This window comes from Trachymyrmex cornetzi, unplaced genomic scaffold (genome assembly GCF_001594075.2).
Source record: "Trachymyrmex cornetzi isolate Tcor2-1 unplaced genomic scaffold, Tcor1.1 scaffold26, whole genome shotgun sequence".
Taxonomy (NCBI): Eukaryota; Metazoa; Arthropoda; class Insecta; order Hymenoptera; family Formicidae; genus Trachymyrmex; species Trachymyrmex cornetzi.
The window spans coordinates 1,439,590-1,466,668 of record NW_017297270.1 but is presented as its reverse complement, the minus strand read 5'-3'; the positions used below and the strand labels follow the sequence as shown (position 1 = coordinate 1,466,668).

The 27,079-nt window shown below is 33.8% G+C and overlaps 5 protein-coding genes across 7 annotated transcripts; 3 read left to right on the top strand and 2 right to left on the bottom strand.

The window, feature by feature from the left end:
• Positions 1–680: 680 nt before the first annotated feature.
• Positions 681–8,445, top strand: LOC108761671 (sodium/hydrogen exchanger 9B1). Of its 2 annotated transcripts, none has more exons than XM_018508331.1 (8): positions 681–953; positions 1,164–1,772; positions 2,567–2,742; positions 4,467–4,585; positions 4,923–5,084; positions 6,035–6,181; positions 7,661–7,762; positions 8,127–8,445. In XM_018508331.1, the coding sequence occupies exons 1-8, from the start codon at positions 874–876 to the stop codon at positions 8,412–8,414; spliced, it is 1,683 nt and encodes a 560-aa protein (XP_018363833.1). In that variant the 5' UTR covers positions 681–873; the 3' UTR covers positions 8,415–8,445. The 2 variants fall into 2 exon arrangements, with proteins under 2 accessions (XP_018363833.1, XP_018363834.1); XM_018508332.1 differs by having other exon boundaries at positions 8,239–8,352.
• Positions 8,446–9,122: 677 nt separating this feature from the next.
• Sas10 (UTP3 small subunit processome component Sas10) lies at positions 9,123–11,320 on the top strand. The gene is made up of 4 exons (XM_018508333.1): positions 9,123–9,228; positions 9,648–10,204; positions 10,437–11,107; positions 11,210–11,320. The coding sequence occupies exons 1-4, from the start codon at positions 9,212–9,214 to the stop codon at positions 11,297–11,299; spliced, it is 1,335 nt and encodes a 444-aa protein (XP_018363835.1). The 5' UTR covers positions 9,123–9,211; the 3' UTR covers positions 11,300–11,320.
• Positions 11,321–11,710: 390 nt separating this feature from the next.
• On the bottom strand, positions 11,711–13,020 carry LOC108761682 (10 kDa heat shock protein, mitochondrial). The gene is made up of 3 exons (XM_018508348.1): positions 12,849–13,020; positions 12,001–12,168; positions 11,711–11,911 (listed from the first exon to the last, which is right to left on the bottom strand). Exons 1-3 carry the CDS (start codon positions 12,849–12,851, stop codon positions 11,768–11,770), a joined length of 315 nt encoding a protein of 104 aa, XP_018363850.1. The 5' UTR covers positions 12,852–13,020; the 3' UTR covers positions 11,711–11,767.
• Positions 13,021–14,212: 1,192 nt separating this feature from the next.
• LOC108761723 (60 kDa heat shock protein, mitochondrial) lies at positions 14,213–18,920 on the top strand. Its single transcript, XM_018508429.1, has 5 exons — positions 14,213–14,398; positions 15,179–15,590; positions 16,670–17,256; positions 17,689–17,992; positions 18,083–18,920. Exons 2-5 carry the CDS (start codon positions 15,179–15,181, stop codon positions 18,490–18,492), a joined length of 1,713 nt encoding a protein of 570 aa, XP_018363931.1. The 5' UTR covers positions 14,213–14,398; the 3' UTR covers positions 18,493–18,920.
• Positions 18,921–19,057: 137 nt separating this feature from the next.
• On the bottom strand, positions 19,058–24,450 carry Dbp80 (putative ATP-dependent RNA helicase Dbp80). 2 transcript variants are annotated; one of them, XM_018508317.1, is made up of 9 exons: positions 24,365–24,450; positions 24,192–24,278; positions 23,648–23,886; positions 23,044–23,136; positions 22,734–22,951; positions 22,473–22,650; positions 22,148–22,385; positions 21,909–22,071; positions 19,058–20,343 (listed from the first exon to the last, which is right to left on the bottom strand). In XM_018508317.1, exons 2-9 carry the CDS (start codon positions 24,252–24,254, stop codon positions 20,090–20,092), a joined length of 1,446 nt encoding a protein of 481 aa, XP_018363819.1. In that variant the 5' UTR covers positions 24,255–24,278; positions 24,365–24,450; the 3' UTR covers positions 19,058–20,089. The 2 variants fall into 2 exon arrangements, with proteins under 2 accessions (XP_018363819.1, XP_018363820.1); XM_018508318.1 differs by having other exon boundaries at positions 24,157–24,450.
• Positions 24,451–27,079: the final 2,629 nt, after the last annotated feature.

The following is a 27,079-nucleotide window of genomic DNA, read 5'->3' as shown; positions in this document are numbered from 1 at the left end:
CAGCTGGCGAAATGTCATTTATTCAAACGTCAATAGCAGTTGAAGAAAAAAAAATCAGTTTTATTAATTTATTTTATTATATATATTCTATCATATTTATTTTATTAATCATTTTTATATTACGGTTTTCCTGTGTTAGCGTAGATAATTTCATCACGGCCAACATAATCTTGAAATGCCATGCATGATGCCACTAATTGGTTGGAATTTACCCATCCATATCCCATATCGTGCGCAATGCTTCATTTCTCTAAATTCTACACAAGGTGCTTTCCATTTGATGACACATGTCGACACAAACATCATTCTATCTTTATTACTTACTAAATGTAAAGAAAGATGGAATGATACTTGTGCCGACTTGTGTCACTAAATGAAAAGCACCCACAATGGAATAGACAACTTCTACATACATATGTATATTCTATATAGAGAAGTCTGTAACAACATGTGACAATGAATACGGCTTGATTTATGCCGAAGTTACAACATCGATGTTGTGAAACTGGCTAATCACAGTCATTCCATTCTTCAGAAGAATAGTTATGATTGCCTAGTTTCATGACATCGATGTTATAACTTCAACGTAAATCGGACCATGTAAACGTATAGTGTATATTTGAAATATACGTAGGTATATGACTAGAGTGAATGTGTCTCTTTTTGTAGTGCAAAATTGGTTAAACCAAATACATCAAAATACATGTGTCATGTGTGTATGTTACATACTTTCAAATGTGAATTTATAAAATACCGTTATATTTGTACATTAATACATGCAACAGAAATCAATAAGAAATTCAATCTCAAATACCATTTGATGCATATAAGTATTGATACAAGTAGATTAAACGGACGCTGCAATTGTATCGTATGCAACCTATTCCTGATGAATCAATTGCATCCACTTCCGCAGATGCTCAAGCATCGAATGATAAACAGATACGAGAGAAGTAAGTGAATCTCAACGTACGAATAATTCTAAACCTTAATATTTTTATACTTAATATAATTAATATTTAAACAGCAATGCTATCATATTTATTTTATTAATTATTAAGAAAACAAAATCGTTTCCATTTAGCTGAGCAATCGTGAAGCATATTGATACTAAATAGTGTTCTAAATTATAAAATCATTAAACATATAATTACGCATTCTAGATCAATGCAGACTGCGGAGGAGGTAGACGAAGACGAAGAACATGATGACAATACTTGCTGTCATCGCGCAACTTTCTGCAGCCCGATGTTACGAGAGATTCTTGTGACCGATGTAATCTTTACGTGTTTTGAACTACAACTAACGTGGGCAGATCTCTTCTGGTTCGTGACTGTGAGCGGCATGACCCTCTTGACCTGGGCCGTTTTGTACTTCTTGCTGGGTGACATGGTACTACCAGGCGGCAGTATATTTGGCCTTTTCGTCCTTGTCATTTTTTCTTACGCGCTCGGTTGGACTCTTGCTTACATTCCTCGTCTGAACCTTCCGCCTATTTTTGGCATGCTTCTTGCTGGTATAATAATACGTAATACCGATGTCTACAATATATACGATGTGATTGGGCCGGGCACGACCTCCAAGATCAGAACCTTCTGCTTGACCTTCATCATGGTACGTGCCGGCCTGCAGCTGACAACAACTGCTCTGAGGGCGCATCCGGTGTTTGTGATGATCCTATCGCTTGTCCCGTGCACTATCGAGATGTTGGCTGTCACTGTCATATGCAAATATCTTCTCGAATTCCCATGGAATTGGTCTTTCATGATGGGGTGAGTTAACACTACGTCTACTTTCAATTCATCAAGATACTCATGAAAATCCGATTGATGCAAATTCTTATTTATCAAATAATTGAATTCTAATTTAATATAAAAATTAATAAATTCAATCGAAATTATATTTAAGAATCTTTATTCATTAATTATTCCAAAAACTCAAACATTTTTAATTAATTTTGATACCAACCATATTTATTTTACCAGAGACCCAAAAACGGCCTTATTGATTTTCCTCCTTCCTCAATATTGTGATATGATAGACTAATTTGATAAATGTTTTCAACGTTCAAAATCTATGAAAAACTTTGTTCTTCTATTGTACATATTATATTATATTGAACAGTATTATATTTGTTAATGTAATAGTCGTTAATACAAAATACTTTATTAAAAACACAATTGGATAAAGAATAATTTCATAAAGTCATAAACATAAAGAACGGTTTTGGAATCTAAAGATACAGATCTGAAATTGGACTAGCTAAACAATTACATTACTCAAGTTAGAGTTGTCAAAATGTCAAAACATTTTGCAGAATTATTATTATAATCATACTTGAGATTTTTATTTTGATTAGATTTTGATTAGATTATTTTGATTAGATATTTCGTAAATATTTTTTTGATATTTCATCAAAAGCATTCTTTTCTTATAGAATATTGATAATGATATATGTTGTATCTTAAAAAATTTAGGACAATAATCTAGATTAACAAAATTATAAGATTATTATATTATTAGAAAAATATAAAAACGATTTATGTAGTAATAAATTTTTTTCAAGATCGATTGTGGCCTGCATGTCTCCTGTAATAACAATCAGCTGTATGCTCACTTTAGCTGAACAGGGTTACGGAGAAGATAAAGGACTCCTCAGTTTGCTGTGTACTGCAGCGTCCATTGACGATGTCCACATTGTGGCTTTGTTTTCTATCTGCTTCTCTTTCGTTTTTAGCAACGGTATACAGAAATCGTAAGAAAAACGTAATAATACATTGGCAAATTCACGTAGTTTTTTAAAACATTATTATTATACGAAAATTTATGTGTATACGTGGCATACGTGAGTAAAATATTAGTGTAGTAGTATATATATAGTCATGGGTCAATGACACGTAAATCGTCTATGTGTAAGTCCTACTTACACTACAACTAATCGTCTTTAGGATCCCCTTAAGCCCGGAGATTTACAACAGATATTTTAAGTCTTAAGCCATAAGAAATGGACGAATCATAGTCAATTATTCTCTTCGCATTTGACTGTAATTCAATTTCTCATTAAGGCTTAAGGATTAAAACACCTATTGTAGATCTGAACTAAAGCATACAGTTGGGAGGACTACCCAGTGAGAAATGAAATCGATGTCGAATCAACGTCGATTTGATGATTTCGACGTTAAATCGACATTGATTCAATGTCGATTCCATTATCATTTCTCAATGATATGGGCAATGGTTACTATTACAACTCATTAGTAGTAATGATTAACGAAAGAATGTAACCAAGTTATGAATAGTGATCACTAGTCTCTCCAATCGTTATTATTCATAATCTAAAAATAATATTAAGTTGCAACAGTAACCAATAGTATCTCGAATTATATTCTTTAAGCATCAATCGAGGGGTTAACCACTAGTTGAAATATTGTCCCACTGATTACATGATTTCATTTGATTTTATATGATTTTGTCTGATTACAAATAATTTTTTTCACTACATATGAAGTTATTTGGTAAAATATACGATTTTATTTAATATTATACAATGATTTCTCATGATTGCATATGTAATTATCGGATTATACATAGATTTCATATAAATTTTATAATGATTTTGAGGACTCTATCCCACGATTACATTAAGTAGTTACCCCCTCGGCGTCAATAGTTATGCGAGGTCTACAATAGAAGTCGTAGCGGTCGTAGAATCTTAAGTTGTAGAAAATTAACCAATCACAGTCGAATATGAGAAGGATAATCGACTATGATTGGTCAATTTTCTGCGAATTAAGACCCTACGACTACTACGACTTCTATTGTTACGGAGAAGATAAAGGACTCATCAACTTGTTGTGTACCACAGCGTCCATTGACGATGTCCACATTGTGGCTTTGTTTTCTATCTGCTTCTCTTTCGTTTTTAGCTTACGATATTGTAAATCTTGCATTACTATTGAAAATCCAATCATTACTGTTTGATGGTTCAATAGTTACTATTCGCCAATCAACAGTTATGATTGAATGTCAATAGTTAATTAATTCCCAATTTTTTTTTTAAAGGTAATCGAATAATATAAACAATTTTGTACGCGAAAAGGAAATATTTAAAATTTTCAATAAGAAATAGAAAATATTAATAAGAATTTTAATAAAAATTGATTAGAGAGAGAGAGAGAGAGAGAGAGAGAGAGAGAGAGAGAGAGAGAGTTGTTTTTCTGTATTAATTTACATTTAAATTATAATTTCAATAAAAGAGAAGTAAAAATCGCCATCAAAGACCATACGTCTTCAATAAATCATATTTTGACACACTATGAATTATGGTATCAATGTAATAAATATTTCATATCTTCCACAATTAACACATTAACGATTTGTGACTTCGAGCAAACTGGTGGCGAGTTATACAAAAAAGTCTAAACGTACAAAGAGCTTTCCATAAAGCGAGCCATGCATCTTCCTAGATGATGGAAGAACAGAGTGGTGGTCCTATATCCCCGGCGGGATTCGAGATTTTCTTCTGGGACTTATAGTAGGAATTATCTTGGGCTTTGCCCTGGTCTTTTTCCCTCATCGCAATCACGTAGGTACCTTATTCATTTTCTCGCGTCCAAGAGCTTACAAAATTCAGGTCACGTATTGCGAGGGCACGTTCGTGTAATCTGAAATAACAAGAGCAGACTTATTAACGCCTATTTTTATGATATTTTATTAAAATATTACTTACTTTACGGTGCGCGAATAAAGTTTACGGAAATGAAGAGAGCTTATCATTTCTTTATTCGGTTATATGTATAATAAATATAGTATTCTACATATGTATAATAAATACATTATTCTACATACATAATTCTTGACCGTTACGTAATGTATTCATCACATCTTAAAACATACCTCTTTTTTATGTTGGATTTGGATAGAAATACTCAACGTGGTATCGCATTGGTGGTTTAACTGTCGCGTCTTTAATGTGCACCACAGCAGCCTCAAAATTGACGGTCACGGGTGGAGGATATCTCGCTACTATTATATTATCATTCATAGCCATCCGTGGTTGGCGAATCTTAACGATTTCGTATGATGTAGGTAATAGTAGATATGTCGTATGCAAAGAAACGGTTTTGTTAAAATATCTAAAAATTTAACTAGATAGAGATTTGAAAATATAATTTTATTTAAATCATCAAAATAATTATATAGAAGGTTCAAACTAATTGCTACAACTTTGTTAAAACTTTTCGCGGCATTGACGTCAACGTTCAAGTTTTTAACAAAACCGTTCTTTCCGTACGTGCAATACGTGAAAATTTTTCTCGAAATTGTCTTATCACTATATTAATACGTTTCGCCGCATTAGTCATTGTGACCAGTACTGTACTTTTCGTTCAAGTTGGTATTCTGTATATAAAAAGAAACAATCATAAAATACATTCTGATATCATACGTAATTATGATGTGATGCGATATTGATGCCGTAAATCATCGATGATTCACACGGAATGCGATCATCTTTCAATCACCTTTCGATTTAAAATATCGTGTATTATTTCTTATAGTTAATTAAAATAGATGTTAATCTTTAGTCTCTTATTATAAAAATAATCTATTAAAGAAAAATGTTAACAAGATAGACACAACAGTTAGAAGAAATTCGGCTTTAAAAGTGCAATATTTTGTAAGGACTGTCCTAACAAACAGTATCTATGTTTATTCTATTTATTATATATATTTTTATATTAGGTGATTTAAACTAAATTTTAGTAAATTTCTTTTTATTCTACATTACAGTTTATACTCTAGGTCTTCTTGTTTACAATAATATTTGTTGTAGTTTCTTAAGCATTATGAAATACATTTTATTATGGAACACAAATATAGCAATCATACCGCATAGGCCACGATGTAAACAACAAATCATGTAAAATTGATCCGACACGGAACATGTTAATATGTGTCTTAATTCGTTCACCTTTGCTAAAAAATAAAGTTCGATATAAAAAAATTAATTTTAATTATTCTCTTTATGTTGCAGACTACACCTTTTCACAGAGCGTTTTATTTTTTATGGCATTTCGTACAACCGATTTTAGGAGGCGTGATTGGTGCCGATATTGATTTTAGAAACTGGCCTGTATCCAGATTCGGACTTTACCTCATTTGTGTACTCATGGGAATATCTGTAAGTTACACATGTGTCGAACGAGATGAAAAGTAAATATTAGTTTACGACATTCGGGGAAAAAACATAAATGGGGTAGCAACACATATAAATTTTATACTTGAAATTAATGTACAATTGATTAAACTTTTTTATAGTTAATATAACTATAAAATGTTTTATAATTCAACTATTTACATTAATTTTATACATAATATTGTATAAAATTTATACACGATATCCCAAAAGTCTGCAATCGGATATCTCAAAAACAAATGCAATTTCGAATAAAAGGTTTAAACAAAAGTTGTAAAACCTATTCTACAATAGTTGTAAGTGTAGTTGTAAGTGGTTGTAGTTGTAAGAATTGACCAATCACAGTCGATATTCTCCTCACATTCGACTTGATTGGTCGATTCTTACTACCAATTCTTACAACTACAACCACTTACAATTACGCTTACGTAATTGTAGAATAGGATTAAGGCGTAAAATTGACTCTTAAAATTAATTTAATTTATATGTTTATAACTTTTAAACTAGAGGGGAGCAAATGTTTGCAAAAAGATAATTTTGGATTTTTTAGGGGGTATGGCTACCTCCTAGTGGGCATAAAAACAGCAATAAATTCAAAAATTTTTTTAGTTTAAAAAATAATTCAATATAAAATCAAATTAAAGCACTGGTTAGTGCTTATATTAAAGTTCATAATTTTTTTTGTATTTTTTGCATCCAAAATAGCGACGCTACCGGTGACAGAACCTAGTACATGTTTTTTTGTTGGAGGTGCTCCGGAATTTTACATCTAGCATCCACAAATTTTGATCTAGATCAAAAAAAAATTTTTTTTAATGTACATTAAAATACCTAGAAAAGTACATAGGGGTTTGTAAAAATATTGATATTTTCAAAAATGGCAGATATTTGAAGTCACACTTACATTTTTTGCAAAAAAAATTTTATGAAAAATTGTTTATAAAATAAAAAGTTTTTTATATATCAAAAAGTCCCTATATACTTCTCTGCGGAATGTGTCGAAGAAGTTGCAATTAAAATTTGAACCTATTCGAATAAAAATTATTCAAGTTATTTGTCAAGCCGATTTGAAAAGCGTTGTTTTAAAAAAACTAATAGCGCCTCCATTTTGGATGCAAAAAAATCCAAAAAAATTTTTTTTGTAGACTTTAATATATGCACTAATTAGTGCTTTAATTTGATTTTATATTAAATTATTTTTTAAACTAAAAAAATGTTTGAATTTATTGCTGTTTTTATTCTCGCTAGGGTGGCCATACCACTTAATATTGAGAGGGCTAACTTCACATAGGTGAGTGCAAGTAAAAAATTAGAATGTAACTATGTTTTTGACTTTAGTTCAAAATAAAACTTGAAAGTTAATTTTTTCGCAATAATAATGTTTCTTTATCATATTATCTATCTCATGAATAAATATACTTAACAATGCTATGCAAAAAATTTCATACAATTTTCTAAGTTTAGGTGCGCAGTACTACTGCCTTTTTAACAACGATTCGAATGCCTTTTACATGGAAAGAACGACTCTTCATCGCCATAGCTTGGGTACCAAAAGGAACTATGCAGGTAAAAAGAGTTTTTTTTCCATTTCCACGTGAAATAACAGTTTTGTTGAAGTATGTAAAAATTAAGCCAGATACAGATCCGCGAAAATAAATATATTGAGCCATCAATATAATTATTATACAGAACGCTCAAGCATGATGATAATGCTGTAAAAAGTTGTGTCATTCTAACAATCAGCCTGAATATCTAATAATAATTACTTAATAGATAGTCATATCTAACATATAATTCTTGTTATAGATTTAATTATAATGAGCTAAAGTTTTAAACACTTCAGTAAGACCATTCTTTCTGTGCAGTTAATTCTCTATCGAAAATTTATCAAAATTAATAATTCGATGAATGTTGATATTTCGAAAATTAGGCAGCATTAGCGCCGATGGCATTTGAACGTGCCAGAAAAGAAGGCGACCCCACGAAAATAGAATTAGCTCTCGACGTGGTGAGGATATCCGTAATTGCTATAGTATTTCTAGCGCCACTCGGAGCAATCGGCATGATGGCTAGCGGTCCCTATCTCCTAAACAAGATTAATATCGAAGAACACCGAAGAGAGCGGGAATTGAGCTACTTGCGCATCGTCGCTCTACAACCAGTTAGGAGACGTAGAAAAAGAAAGAAACCAGCTCACAATACTATTACGACTCTCTGATCGCCAATAGACTTTGTAACATTAAATGTATCATGCCACGTATTAAATACATTTAATGTTTTCGAAAAATGCTTTTATTTCCACGTCGCTATTAATTTCTTACTTTAAAAATATTGTAAAAAATATAAATTTGTTAAGTTGTATTGTAAGTGACTACATTTACACGTCACCCTTAATCGGGTTTAATAATATCTGTAGTTATAAAATTAGTCAGTCATAGCTGCTCCTCGGAAGAATGAAACAACTGTGATTGGCCAGTTTCATAACTACAGATGTTATTAAATCCGATTAAGAGTGTAAATGTAGTCACTTACACTACAACTCAATTACTACTTAAATGAGAGCTTGTACCCTCAAAAATATTGTTGACATAAGTGAATGCCCTTGAGAAACCCCTGGCAAGACATTAATTACATTGTGTTTTACTGTCCTCCCACCATTCCTAAATCATGTAAGCCATTATAAGCTAAGATCCTTTCTCAAGAAAAATTTTCTGTTAGCTCCTATAGATATGCATTTTATTTTAAAACACTCTTCGGCTAAACTCTGCCGTTTTTTGCTTGCATATAAAAAATCTGATAATCTATCCTTGTAACTGCTTTTCCCCAGGGCCCTAAGGATTTTAGATACGGAAGTGGATAGAGAATTCGGCCGCAGTGCTGCCACCAGGTGACAAGTTTCTGGCCATACTCCGTGGAGTCAATGGAGTGACGGTGAACTCGTGGAAATAGACGAGCCACATTTATCAACGAAGAACAGTGTAATTTCTTCGAAGCACTTTTATATCATTTGCAAATATGGCTCGCAAAAAAAGGTAAACAGCTAAAAAATTTATCAATGAAGATTAAATTAAAAAGATGACTATATCCTTGAATAGAGTTTGATTAATTTAATTATAATAATAAAAGTTGAATATATATATACAATATTAATTAAGCAATTCTATTTGAAAGATTAGAATAAGTGGTGTGTTAGATCAATTATATTTTTTTAATATTTATATTTCGAAAATTGTATACATCAAGGCTACATTCCAAAACATATAATATATGTTACGTGGTTAGAGTATATTTTTGGAGTATATTTAGAGTATATTTTTGGAGTAAAATTTTTCTCGAAGAGGATGTTTTGAAATGTACCCCAAAATACTTTAATTTTGATTGCACGTTCATTCTATACTATTTTATAAAAGTGAAATGTTCTTATTTATGAATGTATTTCTATCCATGTTAGAACAAGGAAACCTCTCGTTAAGGAAGACACTAATGATATGGAAGAAGATATTGAAGATGTGAATATGAATGATGTGACAGATTCGGAAGAAGAATATACAGAAACTGAAAAGAAATTGTTAGAAAAAGTAAGGAAACAGCATACTATTGAAAATTTTGATAGTGACGATGAAGTTCTTGGTCTAAAGAATGACAATGAGGAAGAATCAGACGATCAACAAGATTCAATGGAATCTGACATTGAAGAGATACAAGAAGATTATGATATGCCAAACGACAGAGCTTGGGGCAGCAAAGCAAAAGCTTTTTACTCGTCAGATTTTAAATATACAGATTATGCATCAGCGCCTCAAAAAGATTTGATTAATGCAGAGATGGAAGAAGAAGAAGGAAAAAGGCTGCATTTAAGAGCAATGGGACAGCATTTAACTCTTGATGGTTCAAATTTGAATAAAAACAAGGTAGCTGAAATTATAGAAGACAGCACAGTTGTTCGAGAGGACAGAAAACAAGTGTCTGACAAGGAATCTTTTATGATTATGGTCAATACTTTTAAAGGTACTTCATAATGATATTAAAGACACTTTTTATTATTAATTTATTGTTAATTGTGATAATGATCATAATAGTGATTAGTTTGATCTAATTAATTTTAATTTAATTTGAATTAATGAATTAAGTTCTCAAAATCAATATTTTTTTGCATGCTGTTATATAATCATAAACAAAAATATTAATGATACCATTAAAAGTATTTATTGCATTGAATAAATAATTGCTTTTATTACAGAATGCATATTGGAAGCAAAAGATATTTTAGCACCCTTTCTTGAATTGGTCAAAGATGGAACATGTCCTGAATGCAACGCAGTAACTTTTATCAGAACCAAGTATGAAGTTATATTAAATTATTGCACAAATATTTCATTTTGTTTGATGCTGAAAATGAAGGAGCTGCCAATAAAAACGCATCCAGTTGTGAAACGTCTGGAGCAATATCGTCAATTGCTCGACGAATTGCAATCGGAGCAGGGAGATTTGTTAGAGCAAGTGACAGAGATACTGAAAGCGGTTAAGGAAGGTCGGCCTCTTTATAGCATATCAGATGGTTCTCTAGTACAAAGTAGTAAAAAGATTGCAAGACTTACCAACTTGACTAAACTGATAAATAAAAGAAAAGCAGTAATACAAGAAGAGAAATTATTATCTAATAGTACAGATGAAGAAGCAAGCATGGATGAAGATGTAGATATTGAAGAAAAGTACAATGACGAATCTGTAATTGATGAAAAAGATGATATCATTCTGAATAATATGAACGAAGAAGATGCCAAGAGAGCGATAACATATCAAATGGCGAAGAACAGAGGTCTCACACCTTACCGCAAGAAAGAACTGCGCAATCCACGAGTGAAGCATAGAAACAAATATCGTAAAGCCATAATTCGCAGAAAGGGCGCGGTATGTATAAAACATAAATATTAAACGTTTACTATTGTTACTGACATACACAAGAGCTCTTTGAATATTTTATACGAAATTTAAAAAAATTATTTCTTACAGGTGAGAGAAGTGAGAAAGGAATTGACTCGTTATGCAGGCGAGATCTCTGGTATCAAAGCGGGTGTGAAGAAAGGAATTAAATTAAAATAACTGAATAATTTTATTTAATGTAAACCATATGAATATTTTTTTTAAATATATGAATATTATATATAATTCTGTGTTCTGATATTTTCTCATTAATATATAATTTCTAAGATCAATCGTTCCAGTGTCATAAAAATTGGACATTTAAAATTCTGTCTGAAAATTATTGATGATAATTGCTTTATAATTGTAAAGCGCTCGTATTCAAATAATTAATATATGAAATTGTGTACAATAGTCACAAAATAAATACAATAGACAAATGCTTTATTTTATCAGAAAGACTTTATGTACAGTAAGAAACAATAGCATTTTAGCAGCAATAGAAAAAAATAGGTGTTTTTATCAAGTTAAACAGAACTTTTAATTACATATGTAAAACTCTGTGTACATATTTTTTGCTGTTAGTTAATGAAGTTCTAGAAGAACACCTTGTAGCATTTACAAAACTGGAAACTTAAATTCAACGAGTTAAACTTCTACTTTGGCTAATATATCCGACTCGCGGAACAAGTGGTATTCCTTGTTGTCTTCAAGTTCAACTTTTGTACCGCCATATTCAGGAAGTAACACAACATCTCCAATCTTAATGCTTAAAGGCACATGGTCTCCTTTCTGATGACAAAGAAAAAGATAATACAATTATTAACAGATAATTTAGAGAAATATTTTTAAAAAATATAAACATATATTCTTGTACTCACATCATTTCTCGCTCCAGGGCCTGTGGCCACAACTGTGCCTCGCAAGACTTTTGCTTGAGCTTTCTCTGGCAGTACAATACCACCCTTCGTTTTGGTAATAGCCTCGGCCCTTTGTATGAGAACTCTGTCAAAGAGAGGAATCAGCCTCTTTACAGCATTGGCAGCAGCCTGAAAATACATAAATGTTTACAATTACTAATATAATATATTATTTCAACTTCAGGTGTTAATATCAAGAACAAGGTAATTAATCTATTAGTCAATTTTGACTTAATTAACTAAATTTATAAAATTTATGATTAAATTTAATTCTACCACACTGACTTGTGTATTTAATCATCATCTTCAAACTTTTTCGTGAATTTAAGACAATAACGAAATTTAACAAAAAAGAAATGTATGATGACGAAAGTTGCAAGCGAAATTTCTCTTATAGCAAAAGTTACGAGATACCTGCATATTCGATTGCTTCGTGTAGAGATTAACGTTATTACGAATTACCTATGAACGACAAGGATACAATTACAGTCGAGAGATACCGGTCTATTATCTCGACAAACTTAAACAAAAGCAATTCGCTTCGAAGTGATCAGATATACACGACGGAAAACGGTGCAACATCTTCCGATCCGTTTTCAAACGGTGACTTCGGAGATAACACACATGCAAGTAAGAAGCATTACTGTGCAGATACCAAACTATTTAAGGGTTATCGGAAAATGACTACGGAACGGTGTGTCTGACGCCACGTGGATTTTCCCCGCGAAAAAGAAGGCATTCTCGCTATCGCTTCTCTTTCTTACAACGGTCCACAGAGATCCACGTGTATACAACAATAAATGACTCACCATGATCGCGATCCCTTTACAATCACCGAGTCGATCGGAGTACAAAACCGGCGACGAACACACACTCGTGAACTCGTGCACGTTGTGTAACCTAAGCCTGATGAACCCGAGTCCTGAACCGCGAGCAGCCGGACCGGCAGTGAAACGAAACGGAGCAGTACGCGCACGCGCGCAACGCGATATTCTCGAAGGTTCCTCTCCACGGTTGCTAACACCTTCCCTCCCCTCTACGCCATAGTTATCATGAATTGATTGTGACCACGAAAAAAGGAGCGTTATATAACGCGAGCGCGCGGAGAGTCGTGAGAACGCGCAGCCATTACCCGGCACATTTTATTCGAGGAATGTTCTAGGAATATTCTTACGACGTAGAGACATTTTTAATAAGGATGTTGTGTCACATTTAAAAACAATACCAAAATTATGAAAATTTCAGAGATTACTTTGTACATCCAACATCTATAAAATTTGATCATAATTCTTTAAAGCTGAGTCAGCAGTCTATAGATTCACTAATAGATTATGGATAAGTAGATTTATTGTTTATCTTGATTCTTATATGTAAAATTGTCTGATACTTGATTGTAAATTTAACGAGGACGTATAACATTATGGGAATTAAATTTCTTACAGCTTGGGGCTCAATAAGCTTATATGTATGTACAATCATGTAGAATAATTCTGCGTGTACTTGCGGTATATTATAATGAAATTCTTATTTATTGCATTCTGAATGAACTTGGTCGAAATTGTAACTTGGAGTAATCATTCCTACAAATATCTATGCAAAGACGGCATAATAGGAGAAGGAAAAAAAGGTGATCGTCAGCAGTCGGCCGATTGCATCATTTGCAATATTTGCATCATGCGGAGTCGCCGTACTTTCTAGAACATACGCCACGCGACAACTTTACGGTTTTTACGCGGCACTTTGGGCCGGTCTCACCAACTCCGATTAATCTAATCGGTCGATTAAGGCCCAGTTCAACAACTCATGTTGTTAAGAGTTAACTCTTAACAGAGATTCAACTTGTTTCTCATCTTTTTTCAATTCTATAATTGGAAAGACAATGAATAAGTTGAACCTTGGTTAAGAGTTAACCGTCAGTTGTGGAACTGGGCCCAAGTGTTAACCGTAATTAGTCAATTCTGCTGGACAGCAAATGCAATTTATCAGTTCCAATGTAACAGTCAATCGATTAAAGTTAATCGGAGTTGGTGAGACCGGCCCTTTGCAGCGTTCGGAAGAACCGTTGTTTACACGATGATCCAGGGCACCAGGGTAATCGTACACGATATGATACGCTACTGAGAGTCACCGTCGCGCATGCGTGAAAAATCCCTCCCCCCTCCGCCCCGCGACTCCGATCACTGCATCCATGTGATATCGCACGTTCTTCGTTTTCTCATTCTCTGCGCTCATTCCACTCGTCTTTTATCAGCGAAGGCAACGTTCGCGGTTCGATCACGCCGTTATCGATTTTCAGCATCCTCAGCTTCCAACACCGATCGTCGATCGTTCATCAAAGAATTTCCCCCAAGGATCGAAGGTGAAGCGATTGAGCCGCGAATTCGTGCCACGTGCTTCTCCGGGAAATTCGAGAAACTTCGCCGGAACGAATTTTTAGCCGGCCGGGTATATCATTCGCACTCGCGATTCTCTTCGCGATCGTTCGGCGAAATATTACTTATTCTATTCTTCACAACCAATTTGTGCGAGAGAAAGTATGCGGTTAATCGAACGATTTTTAGTCAGATCCCGCGATAATTTCTGTTAAACGTTAACCTTCAATCGCCACGCCACGCGGGTTTACATAACCGCGTTCCCGGAGTAAAGTAATTCTCACTATCGAGGACTATTGACTTCGGTTATCCGTGATAAATCGCTCTTTACGCAACTTCTTTAGTGTTCAACGAAACTTGTTTCGTTAGATTGCGAAATATTTACATTTACAAGCAACGTCAGAGAAATATGATGAAAGAGCTAAATCTAGAATTTTTATTATTTCTTATTTGCATTTTATTATCATTCACAAAACGCGGCGTTGTACGTGCTATTAATTATGTTGACCTATTAATTGTTTACAGAAGCCTGTTCTTGTATTTCTATTCACAAAAAAGTATAAAACACACACACATATATATGTATAGGATTTTCGTATATTTTTCTTTTTGTTTGCAATAATGGCAGATAGGGAATCTATGAGAACCCAATATGTTTAATAATGAACCCAATGCTATTAATGATTGCATCAGAAATTAGAATTAAGCATATTAGTGAACAATAAATTATTCTTAACTGACATACATTATGTATTTCTTTTTTACAGATGCATAGATTACCTACTGTATTGAGAGGAGCTGCTCTGCGCCAGTTGCAGGCACGTACTTATGCCAAAGACGTGCGTTTTGGGGCTGAAGTTCGTGCCTTGATGTTGCAAGGTGTAGATATTTTAGCAGATGCCGTTGCCGTAACGATGGGTCCTAAAGGACGTAACGTTATTCTGGAGCAGAGCTGGGGAAGCCCAAAGATTACAAAGGATGGCGTGACTGTAGCAAAGGGCATTGAACTAAAAGACAAGTTTCAAAATATCGGAGCTAAGTTGGTACAGGATGTAGCTAATAATACCAATGAGGAAGCTGGAGACGGTACCACTACTGCAACCATATTAGCTAGAGCAATAGCCAAAGAAGGATTTGAAAAAATCAGCAAAGGTGCCAATCCCGTAGAAATCAGACGAGGTAAGTGTATCAATTTATACAATAAATGGTTTATTTTTATATCATTTTCTTCAAATGACATAATTTTTTAATTATTAATCTAAATTAGTTAGATAATCGTCATCAATTACACCAACATGATACTGTTAAAGATGGTCAGTCACATGGGAGTTCGCATGACTTCTAAAATTTAAGTGACTAATATCCAGTTTCTTCACCTCTAGATAATTTTATCCAAGAGATATTTCCCAGAATACAATGGAGATATCTCCTGGATAAGGTTATCTGCAACTTATCTGGAAATGAAGAAATTGGGCATAAGAAATTGATACAATACTAATTTATAATTTATTAGATTTATAGACATATATATAAAATTTATATCAATTGTCGATAATGGCATCGTTCTTTAATTATCCTGGGTTCTCATTGATTGTCACGAAAATTTGCCCAGGGCAGGCTATCTTTAATAGTATCTCGTTGGTGTCAATTATCAAAAGCGAATTAACTTAAACTGATGACACAATATGTTTGTTTTCCTGCTGGATTGCTAGCTGGATTAAAATCTTGCCACTGTATTGGCTGTAGTGCTGATAGTGACAGCATTGCAGCCAATATGGTGACAAGCATCTAATCCAACTAACAATCGAGCAAGAAAACAAACACTGTGTGCCGCCGGTTTTAATTTCATAAAAAATCCATCAAAACATTTCAATTCCAAAAAGATAGTTTTAAAAAAATCGTCAAATATTACAATTCAGAAAGGATTTTTTTTAAGGTGAAATGAAAATGACATTTAATCGTATTGAGAAAACTTTCCTTTTTATCAATATATTACTTGATTAGTTAATAAGAGTTTCTGTCAAAAATAATTTTTCCTCTTTTCTGGGAAACTTTATTTTTTGTACTTAATTTTTTTCATTTTTGAAATAAATATGTATATGTATCTTGGAGGGTCTAGGAAATGTTGAACTTTGATCCAAGCTTTGAGATAAATCAAGGAACAATCTATATACATTACTATACATAATATTTTTATGAAATATGAAAATAAGAATATTTATTTATGAGATAATATTAAACAATTTATGATTTTGTAGGTGTAATGTTAGCAGTAGACAAAGTCAAAGATGAATTGAAAACTCTGAGCAAACCTGTCACAACACCCGAAGAAATCGCCCAAGTGGCAACAATATCCGCTAACGGCGACAAAGCCGTCGGCGACTTGATCTCGGACGCTATGAAGAAGGTCGGGAAGGAAGGTGTGATCACTGTGAAAGATGGCAAAACGCTCATCGACGAACTTGAGGTCATAGAGGGGCTGAAGTTCGACAGAGGTTACATTTCTCCATACTTCATCAACTCCAGTAAAGGAGCCAAAGTCGAGTTCCAAGACGCGCTCCTTCTCTTTAGTGAAAAAAAGATCTCTTCCGTTCAAAGCATCATACCCGCTTTGGAATTGGCGAATTCACAACGCAAACCTCTTGTCATAATCGCCGAGGATGTGGATGGGGAAGCTTTATCAACCCTCGTTGTTAATCGTTTGAAAATTGGGCTGCAAGTGGCTGCGGTTAAAGCTCCTGGTTTTGGTGACAACAGGAAGGCCACTCTTCAAGATATGGCGATATCCACCGGTGGCATTGTGTTTGGTGATGATGCCAATCTCATCAAATTAGAAGACGTTCAGGTATCTATCCAATCTAATAGTAGTTTGATTGTATCATTTTATTGTTTTCAGAAAGGATTACTTATTTATTTTATACTTCTTCATAACTTCAACTCTCCAATAAATTTTTTATAAATTTAGGCATATGGGATAAAAGTTGGGATTTGAATTTGAGACTTGCCAACTTGTTGGGTTTTGTTCTCATACGAAATCACATTACTCCAGTTAAAATTAATTTCACAAGTAACTTTGACCTTATTTAGGTTTAGAACTTGTAATTTCTAATTTCTTAATAACGGAATAATATCTTTTCTACTTAAATAATAGAGTTAAGTAATGGCAAGATCGGAAATCAAACCTGAACTTATTACTTTATAGGCAACTGTTCTACTAATAAGTTGTCTAGCGCATTCATCAGCCACTCTTTAACGAATGTAATACTTTTTTCTCTAGCTAAGCGACTTGGGTCAGGTGGGAGAAGTCATCATTACAAAGGATGACACTCTCATCTTAAAAGGCAAAGGAAAAAAGTCTGATATCGATAGAAGAGCTGATCAAATCAGAGATCAAATTGAAAACACCACATCCGATTATGAAAAAGAGAAGCTGCAGGAACGTCTGGCGAGGTTAGCGTCAGGCGTCGCCGTCTTGAGAGTTGGCGGAAGTAGTGAGGTGGAAGTTAACGAAAAGAAAGATCGTGTACATGATGCGCTCAACGCCACTCGCGCCGCTGTCGAGGAAGGAATCGTTCCCGGAGGTGAATTTTTATTTTCATCAGCTTGTTTCCACGTAACTCGCATACTTAAATATATATTAAATTGTTAAATATAACATTAATTTTTTACAGGCGGCACCGCATTGTTGAGATGCATACCAATATTACAACAGCTTAAGGCTGTGAACGGCGATCAAGAAACTGGAATCAAGATCGTGGCGAATGCTTTGCGTATGCCATGCTTGCAGATCGCGCAGAACGCCGGCGTTGACGCCAGCGTGGTAGTGGCCAAAGTAAGCGAGGGCAAGCTCGGCTACGATGCCCTTAAGAATGAGTACGTCGACATGATCGAAAAGGGCATCATTGATCCCACGAAAGTCGTACGAACAGCACTTACGGATGCTGCCGGTGTGGCATCGTTGTTGACAACGGCAGAAGCGGTCGTCACCGAGATACCCAAAGAAGAACCCCAACCACCAATGGGCGGTATGGGCGGTATGGGTGGAATGGGTGGTATGGGCGGTATGGGCGGCATGATGTAAAAAGTGAAACACAAAGACTGAGAAAAAGACAGCCCATGAGTTACATTCTTGTTTGTAATGAAACGCGATTGTACTATGCTACATTGTTTAAAAAATTTTAAACATCGAGAGAGAGATTCTGTTCAAATGGAATAAAATAGATATCCGTACTATCTCGTACAATTTGTACTTTGAAACATTACAGGCGATAAAATACCACTCGTGTAGTATGAAACTATTTTTATGAAACGCCGTTTCCACTAATTTTGTTTTACGAATCTGTAATGCTATGAATCTATACGGAGATCGCTCGATTTATTTCGTTCAATTTGTGCATACGTAAATATTTCAAATACAAATGCATTTAATAATGTAAAAAATTCACTACGTGAGACGAACTTGTTAACGTGTTTATACAGAATGTAGAATTACGATGAATTGACAAATTCAACCAATTTATAACAATAATAATTCTTGAATTCTATTCACCGTTATATTCCCAATATTCCAGATTTACATTGTTTCATAAAAAAAATATAGTTGTAAAAATGAGTAGTTTATTCAATATTTTATACAGTTTCCTAGTTATAATATTCATTAAAGATATAAATGTAAAAATGAATGTGCGCGTATTAATTGTGGAAGGTTAATTATTTTGGCTTTCATGATTTTGCAATTGTTAAATTTATTTTCGGTTTGAATAAATGTGTTAAAATTATAATTTATCTCTCCATGCCATACTTAACATTGCTAGATAGATTGTGGCAAGTAAATGATTAATAAGATTGATAAGGATAGAGCGAAAAATTTTATTAGAATAGATATAAATATATGGTATTACATTATATTGTGTTTGTCGTTTTTAAACAATTATTCAAATTGATATAAATATGCCGAAATAATATTTAATCACAATATAAGGAATTTGCTACTACATTACCATCTTATTCGAGGCCTATTCCACCGTGATCATCTTAAATATCTATTTATTGACATTTATATTTTCAGAATACGCTCGTAGAGCTTAAAACTGCTATTTTCTGAAATTATAAACATTTAAGAAGATATTCAAGCCGATCAAATCATATCTCGCGCGATTACTTAAAGAGACAAACATAATAAAAAAATATTCTTATATTATGCTTTTCTGTTAGTTCCCTATTATATTACACATATAAAATATAACCTGTTTAAATTTTTAACATAACCTGTTGCATGAATTGTTTTACTTGATATACTTGACTGTACATCGAGTGCGTTTTGATTATAAATAAAATTATACAGTTGGAAAAAAAATGTTCCACAAGTTTTTCTTTAACAAATGAAGTTTAAAGTGGGATAGAATTTTTTAATTAATCGAATAAACAGCGTATACGTGCAGTCAACATATGCAACATAAAAATATTTTCAATTTTTAATTTTATTTCGATCCAATGAAATATACCAAACATGGATGCGGAAGAAAAAATACGAGACAGTAGACAAGCAGTTTTGTAGTGTACAGTTACATACTTGGAAAAGAAATATCTCATTTTATATTCAAAATACAAAGAGAAGTCCGCTTTAAAAAATAGTATATTAAAGCCTAGATATATCCATGATAGGAAGCCATATTAACCTAAGCTCCGATTTTCTCGATTTCATCTGCATCTTCTGCATCGAGATAATGGATCTTCTTACCAAAGTGTTTTTCTATAGTCCGACACAATTCCATCGCGTGATCCGAGTCGATTAGATTAATGGCGATCCCTGACTTGCCGAACCGTCCCGTTCTTCCGATTCTGTGTAAGTATGTTTCGCAATCGGCTTGCCGATTTTGATCCATCGGCAAATCGAAATTGACTACTATCGTTACCTGTTCTACATCGATGCCTGCCAAAAACATTGTACATTATTACTAACATATTGTTTTACTATACCTACAGATAAAAGTTTATAAACTATATGTATATACATATGTGGTGGTCGATATCTTAACAATATTTTTTAAGGACACATCTTAAAATTATCTTCTAAAAGTAACACCAGAATTTTTTCTGACTCTCTGAACAATATTAACTCGTACCACCAGGATTTTGAAATTTAATATATGGAAACTTTTTCAATTTTTTTTTTAAATATTTCAGAAGACAGATTTCATTCGGATTAACCAAATCAAAAATAAAATTTGTCGACTGAATTATTTGCTTTTGCACGAGTCAATTTTTTTCAACCAAAAAATGAAAGCATCCCTCCTAAAAAATCTTTTTTTTTTGTAACTTTGTTGAAACATATCTTCAAATTTTATACTGTACAAAATCGATTTTCGTATGTCTTTTCGCTTAAAACAAGCCCCGGATTGGTAAAAAATTGAAAGATGTTTATAAGAGGAAAGGTAAAAGAAAAAAAATTTGTTACAAAACACACTTTGTCGGAAAAAATCATAGAGATAACGAAAAACTTTAAGGAGTGTCCCGATCAAGATTGTTAAAATAACGATCACTCTGTGTGTGTGTGTACGTGTCATATATTAAACAATTTTGCCTGTCAATTTTGGGACTATCACAAATTATAATGAATTGCATACTAATCATTAAGAGAATAATATATACTATTATTGCTAAAAAAAAAATGGCTACCAAAATCAGCAATAATTTTTCCGAGATCATGTAAAGCTCGACCTTATCGTCATTTTTTAATAGAATTGAATGACTTTTTACATAACATTCCTCTATTCTGCACATAAAAATAGAAGGTAGAATTATTAAAAATCAATAATTTTTACAAGATATTTTATATTTTAACATGAAATATAAAATATCTCATACATTATTGATTTTTTGGTTACTATATTTTATCACTTTTAAACAAAACAATATAACAATATAAAATCAAAGGCACTTTTAAACAAAACAATATAAAATAATAGAATAATTCGTATAAAATACAGTTATTTTTCAAAATATAATATGTAATTGCATATTGCAAATTGCATAATTTTTTTTTAAGCACCTATGTATTTTCTTTAAACTAATTAATTCATTTCATTAATTAGTACATAAATGTATTAAGGTCTGGTTACAAAAAAAAGTAATATTTTATGAAATATTTTTTTTCTAAAATGTGCCAATGTGTTCAATGCTTCAGAGATATCTCCAAACAGCATCGACTTAGAGGATGTATATGAAACATTTTGATTTTCTAACAATAACCTTTCATTTTATTGTTAAAAATTAAATTTTCTTAAGACTGCTGCATATACTTTCCATAAGTAACCATAAGATATATCGTAAGAATTAGCCAATCACAGTTAATTGTAAAAAAAATTCAGCTGATTGGCTATTTTTTACGGTACATTTTATTGTTACTATTATGGAAAGTGTGTAACTCTTATTATATGCAACAAATTCAGAATCCATAAAATATAAAAATAGGTAAAGTCTTTTCTTTGTATTTACCTCTAGCTAAAACATTTGTAGTGATAAGAACTTTCTCGAGTCCTGCTCTAAATCTATCCAGCACAGAAATTCTTTGTTCCACTGTCAAGTCACCAGATAATATTGCTACCGCATGTCCGTCTTTTGTCATTTTTCCTGCCAACCAACTAGCTGTTTTCTTCGTCTAAAAATAAGACATACTTTATTATAAAGTTGTCTCTATAGGATTTAATTAATATTTAATATACAATCGATCTTACATGACAGAAAATAATCGCTTGTCCAATAGTAATCACGCCATAAATATTAGTGATAGCTGTATATTTTTCATCTACATTTTTGCATCTAATATAGTATTGCTTGATATTATCTAAACTTTCTTCTTCCCTTAATAGCCGTATTATTAGCGGATTACTGACTATAATCTCCGCAAAGTTCATTACTTCCGGCTCGTACGTCGCAGAGAAGAACATCATTTGACACGTACGTGGCAGTAATCTATTCATGAAACAAGTATAGGTAATATTTTGCACAAAATATAAATATATTCGATTACATAAATATTAAACATCTCGGAAAAATTACTTGTGAATACGAATACACTGATCTTGATGGCCTTGCGTAGCAATCATAACATCAGCTTCGTCCAATACAAATACAGATATTTTGCTTAAATCGAAGAACTTGAATTTTTGTCCCCAATCCAACACTTTACCTGGAGTTCCTATAATAATATGTTCACTAATCTTTGAACCGCGGCTTACTGAAACAATTAAAGCAATATAATCCTAGAGAACAATTTATTTTAATAGACAATTCAAATTGCACGAGAGAATGATATATTACTTTCTTCTCCTCTTACAGCGTACTTTATTTTTATCTCAGGACAGAAGCGCGACATCTTTGCCGCTACTTCGCCGGTTTGGATCGCTAGTTCATAAGTCGGCGACAAACAAAGTACCTGTGGATACTCCTTCGTAACATCTACCCGACTCAACATGGCAAGTACAAACGCAGCTGTCTTACCCGTACCAGATTGAGATTGTGCGATCATATTTTGTGGTCTGAAAAAAATTTCAAGCAAGTTTGAAAGTTGTCTTTCCTTAAGAAAAGTCAAGAATATCGAAAATAAATAATAATTCTGGTAAATACTTACGGATCAGCGAGTAAAGTAGGTAAAGCAGTTTCTTGAATTCTAGAGGGTGCATTGAATCCCAAAGCATAAACCCCTTTTAACAAGGCAGGTTTGCTATATGCAAAATAAGAAATATTTGTAATTTATATATACATATATATACATATATATACATATATATATATATGTGTGTATATGTCATCATATTGAATTATATCACAAATATTAGGCTTTTCAATTGATGACATAAGACGACACAAGTTTCGTTTTATCTTCGTTATTCACTGAATACTACAAAGAATCATGCTTGTGTCAACTTGTATCGCCAAATAAAAAGCATCCAATAGTAGTAATGACTAAAACCAATGGTCTAAATCAATGTTCAAGATCTATATTTGGGCATTGATATGATGTATATCAGTGTTTATGTCCATTACTTTTCTTTTTCTTAATGAAGATATGAAAAAGAAGGCAATATACATAAAAGAAGGCATATGCATAAACTCTAATACATGTTAAGTCAATGCTCAGAATTACAAATACTAGACAGCATTGGTTTCAATCAGAGATCTCCTTGTAACAATTAAAAGTTAATTAAAATGAATATATGTATATAATTATTTACAGATGAAGTGCATCAAAGGTTTTGACACTGTATAACGGAGAATTTGGATCTTGTCTTTGAATCTCTATATCCTTCGTTGTCTCCACTAATCCTTTTCTTATGATCTTTTGCAGGAGCGACTTCTCTGCTGGCGAGATCTGTTCTTCTGACGTATCATCATCACTCTTGGAATCTCCATCTTTCACAGTTGGAACAGAGATAGACGTCGAGTTTGGTTTATCCAAGTTTAAACTCGTCACCTATATATGATACATACAATCAATGTACTTGCTACATCAGTTTGACATGATGGTTCTAACTAAAGCTTACATTATTTTCTTTTTTTTTCAGGCATAGCGTGTTTCAACAAACGAAAAACAGATCAACCGTATGAGTTACAACAGAAGAAAATAAAAACAAAAAAGTTATGAATCTAAGTCACCTAATAGCTAGTCGTGAAACCGTCAATAGCAATGATTCCATGTGATTCATGAAATGGATATCGTAAACATCAAAAGAATCACGCTTACACCGTTGTAGCGCATCCGCAACAATCCCGTTTTACCTTCGACGCCAATTTATCCTGTTCATCGGCGCACTGCCCCCAGTCGACCTTAGTCGAAGCCATGTCCGTTGACTACTCGATCAGTATCTACGACAAAGAATCCGCTATCGAACTAGTTCTTAAGATGAACTTCCAAAACTTAAAAATATATTTGATTGCAAATACTCAAGTACAGAAAACCGTTCAGTGTTCACATGCGTTAGCTCAAATTAGAGAGAAACTAGAGAGAGGACATGAGGGCATTTTTCCTATAACCGCAAAATGCGCACTACTGCCCTCTCAAGAAGTGGATGTCAACCACACAACAATGGCTGCGTTCAGTAAACTCAACAGTTGAGTGAGCGCTCGCTGTTATTGGTGTATTCTTTTAGATCATCCAATCAGCATTTTAGATCTGGGAATCAATCATGAAACTTTTTTCCTAGGATGAAAAGTGAAAAGTGAAAAATTTCTCGATTAACTTCAATGGTTAAAATTGCAGTGTGAATCCAGCAATATGCTGAATTCACACTGCAATTTTAACCATTGAAGTTAATCGAGAAATTTTTCACTTTTCACTTTTCATCCTAGGAAAAAAGTTTCTGTATCCGATTTGCGTCGTATGACGCTCTGCAACCAATCGGAAAACAAGATTCCGATGATACGAAGCAAAATCCAGCAATAGACATATGAGATAGACCCAGCATACATATACTTTTCTATACATGTTGGTCTGACAGAACGGTGCGAAAGACAAAATATCGGGACATCCTGTCCTTCTCTGCCCGCGCATTTTGACAACCTTGACAAAATCAAAATGGCTGACTACGTTAAAATTGTCTGCATTCATTGGCTGCATTCAGTAGACTCAACAGCTTTGCAACCGTTTTATGATTCTTCGTTCAGGTTGGACTATTCCTTTAAAACTAAAAGTATAAATCAATCAGCGCGACGAATCATAAAACGCATTGCAAAACTGCTGAGTTTGCTAAACGCAGCCTTTGTATCCATTACCCCGAATTTACAATAGGTGTTTTAAGTCTTAAGCCGTAAGAAATTGACCAATTACAATTGAATTCGAGAAGAATAAGCGACTGTGATTCGCCCATTTCTTATAGCTTAAGACTTAAGGTGTCATCTTCAATACACAGAGTAAGAAGTAAGAGTAAGAAATTGACCAGTCACAGTCGATTATTCTTCTCACATTCGACTGCGATTGGTCAATTTCTTACTCTTACTTCTTACTCCGTGTATTGTAGACGGGCCTTGAAACCCTATTGTAGATCCGGACTTAATGCTTAAAACATTTAGGCCGCGGTCCGATACACGCTCACAACGCTTAAAAATCATTTCATCCTTGTTGTTTGTCAAATGTTAAACGAAGACAAATAATGCTCATGAGCGTTGTCAGCATGATTCGGACCACGGCCTTATTGTAGACCCCCGCGTAATGCAGCCTTCTGATTGGTTCGTGACTTCTTAAGAGCGTACTTAAGACGGTCTTGAATAAAAGATCTGACTATGAATCGGCCTACGATAATCTAATAGCGTATTCGATTACTGACTCGATCCGACTCCGAGTCAACAGTCTGTTCTTTTTAGCTGCATTTCTTACACGTAATTTAGCTCTTCTTTTGCAACTAAACAGAACAGACTATTGACTCGGAGTCGGGTCGAGTCAGTAAATCGAATACGCTATAATATAGGGGCTCCGCACAATACACATTGCGTATTCCACAATACACGATTTCTGATAGATTGAAATTGTTATTCTCTGTTCTCTGTTCCCTGTTTCTTTTATTGTGCGGAGCCCCATAGTGTTTTCGAATGGAGTGGGTTTGAACCCGATCCAAGTCAGTTAACTCATGGTGGAAATATATAAGATGAAGCAATCTGATATAGCGTTTTTGATTGGGGTGCACTGGCTGCACTCAGTGTCAAGAGCGTGTTCGATTGGCAGTGCCAATGCGCACTTGGCTAGTGTCACGTGTTCATTTGATCGCACGACACTCGCGTAGTGCGCACTCAGTGCGCACTAAGTGGCACGAGATATTTTGACGGTGCCAGTTCAGTAAACGTTTTATCACAGTTAAGGATATACATAGGGACAAGCAAATCTGCGCAGTTGAATTGAAAACGGGGTCTGTCCCTACTCTTATAGCGTTTTCGGCCCGAGGTTTGCACCAACCTGGGTTGGATTAATGGCGTTTTGCGCTCTCCTATTGGTAGAGCGTGTGACATCAACCAATAGGAAAGATTAATCCAACCCAGGTTGGTGCAAACCCGATCGGGCCGAAAACGCTATTAATATCTTCTACTGTAGTTTTGTAACATTTTGTTGAACATTGCTTCAAAGTGAACAAAAATGAGTTTCAGCTTTAGCACTGAAAATCTTGGCGTATTCTTTTGAACTTGCACTATTCAGTGCAACCCATGGAACTCGTCCAGTGTTGGTGTGAATTGAGTGCGCACTGGTGCGCACTAACTTTTGCCCAATCGAAAACGCTAATAGATGCGCAGTAGGAAAGTGCATATTCGGACATATGTGATTGGCTATTTCCAATATTGCTACCGTCATTATGTGTATTGTTTCACCTTATATATTTCCACCATGAGTTAACCCGTCTTTGACCCAAAAATATTATGACCAAACAGAAATCGAAATAGAACATGTGAAATCAAAGATCCAACCCGGATCAAGGGCTCTATTCTTGAAAAGAAACGTATACGAAAGTCTAGGGAAATGCTATAGTATACGTTACATATACTATAGTATTTCCCTAGACTTTCGTATACGTTTGGGCCTGCGCACAATAGAGGTTGAAATCTTAATATCTAATTCTTGTTCCTCTATTGTGCGCAGGCCCTTTCTTTTCAAAAGTAGAGCCCCTGGGGATCGATTCTGTATC

Bases quoted from the DNA above. Each gene is read 5' to 3' on its own strand.
- LOC108761671 (XM_018508331.1), top strand. From the start codon at position 874: ATGCAACCTATTCCTGATGAATCAATTGCATCCACTTCCGCAGATGCT. The intron at 954-1,163 runs GTAAGTGAATCT...TACGCATTCTAG, and splicing joins GATAAACAGATACGAGAGAA to ATCAATGCAGACTGCGGAGG. The intron at 7,763-8,126 runs GTAAAAAGAGTT...TTCGAAAATTAG, and splicing joins TACCAAAAGGAACTATGCAG to GCAGCATTAGCGCCGATGGC.
- Sas10 (XM_018508333.1), top strand. The intron at 10,205-10,436 runs GTACTTCATAAT...CTTTTATTACAG, and splicing joins TATGGTCAATACTTTTAAAG to AATGCATATTGGAAGCAAAA. The intron at 11,108-11,209 runs GTATGTATAAAA...TATTTCTTACAG, and splicing joins TAATTCGCAGAAAGGGCGCG to GTGAGAGAAGTGAGAAAGGA.
- LOC108761682 (XM_018508348.1), bottom strand. The intron at 11,912-12,000 runs GTGAGTACAAGA...CTTTGTCATCAG, and splicing joins GCCCTGGAGCGAGAAATGAT to AAAGGAGACCATGTGCCTTT.
- LOC108761723 (XM_018508429.1), top strand. From the start codon at position 15,179: ATGCATAGATTACCTACTGTATTGAGAGGAGCTGCTCTGCGCCAGTTG. The intron at 15,591-16,669 runs GTAAGTGTATCA...ATGATTTTGTAG, and splicing joins TCCCGTAGAAATCAGACGAG to GTGTAATGTTAGCAGTAGAC. The intron at 17,993-18,082 runs GTGAATTTTTAT...AATTTTTTACAG, and splicing joins GGAAGGAATCGTTCCCGGAG to GCGGCACCGCATTGTTGAGA.
- Dbp80 (XM_018508317.1), bottom strand. From the start codon at position 24,254: ATGGCTTCGACTAAGGTCGACTGGGGGCAGTGCGCCGATGAACAGGAT. The intron at 23,887-24,191 runs GTAAAACGGGAT...TATCATATATAG, and splicing joins AGGATAAATTGGCGTCGAAG to GTGACGAGTTTAAACTTGGA. The intron at 22,072-22,147 runs GTAAGATCGATT...TCTTATTTTTAG, and splicing joins AAGCGATTATTTTCTGTCAT to ACGAAGAAAACAGCTAGTTG.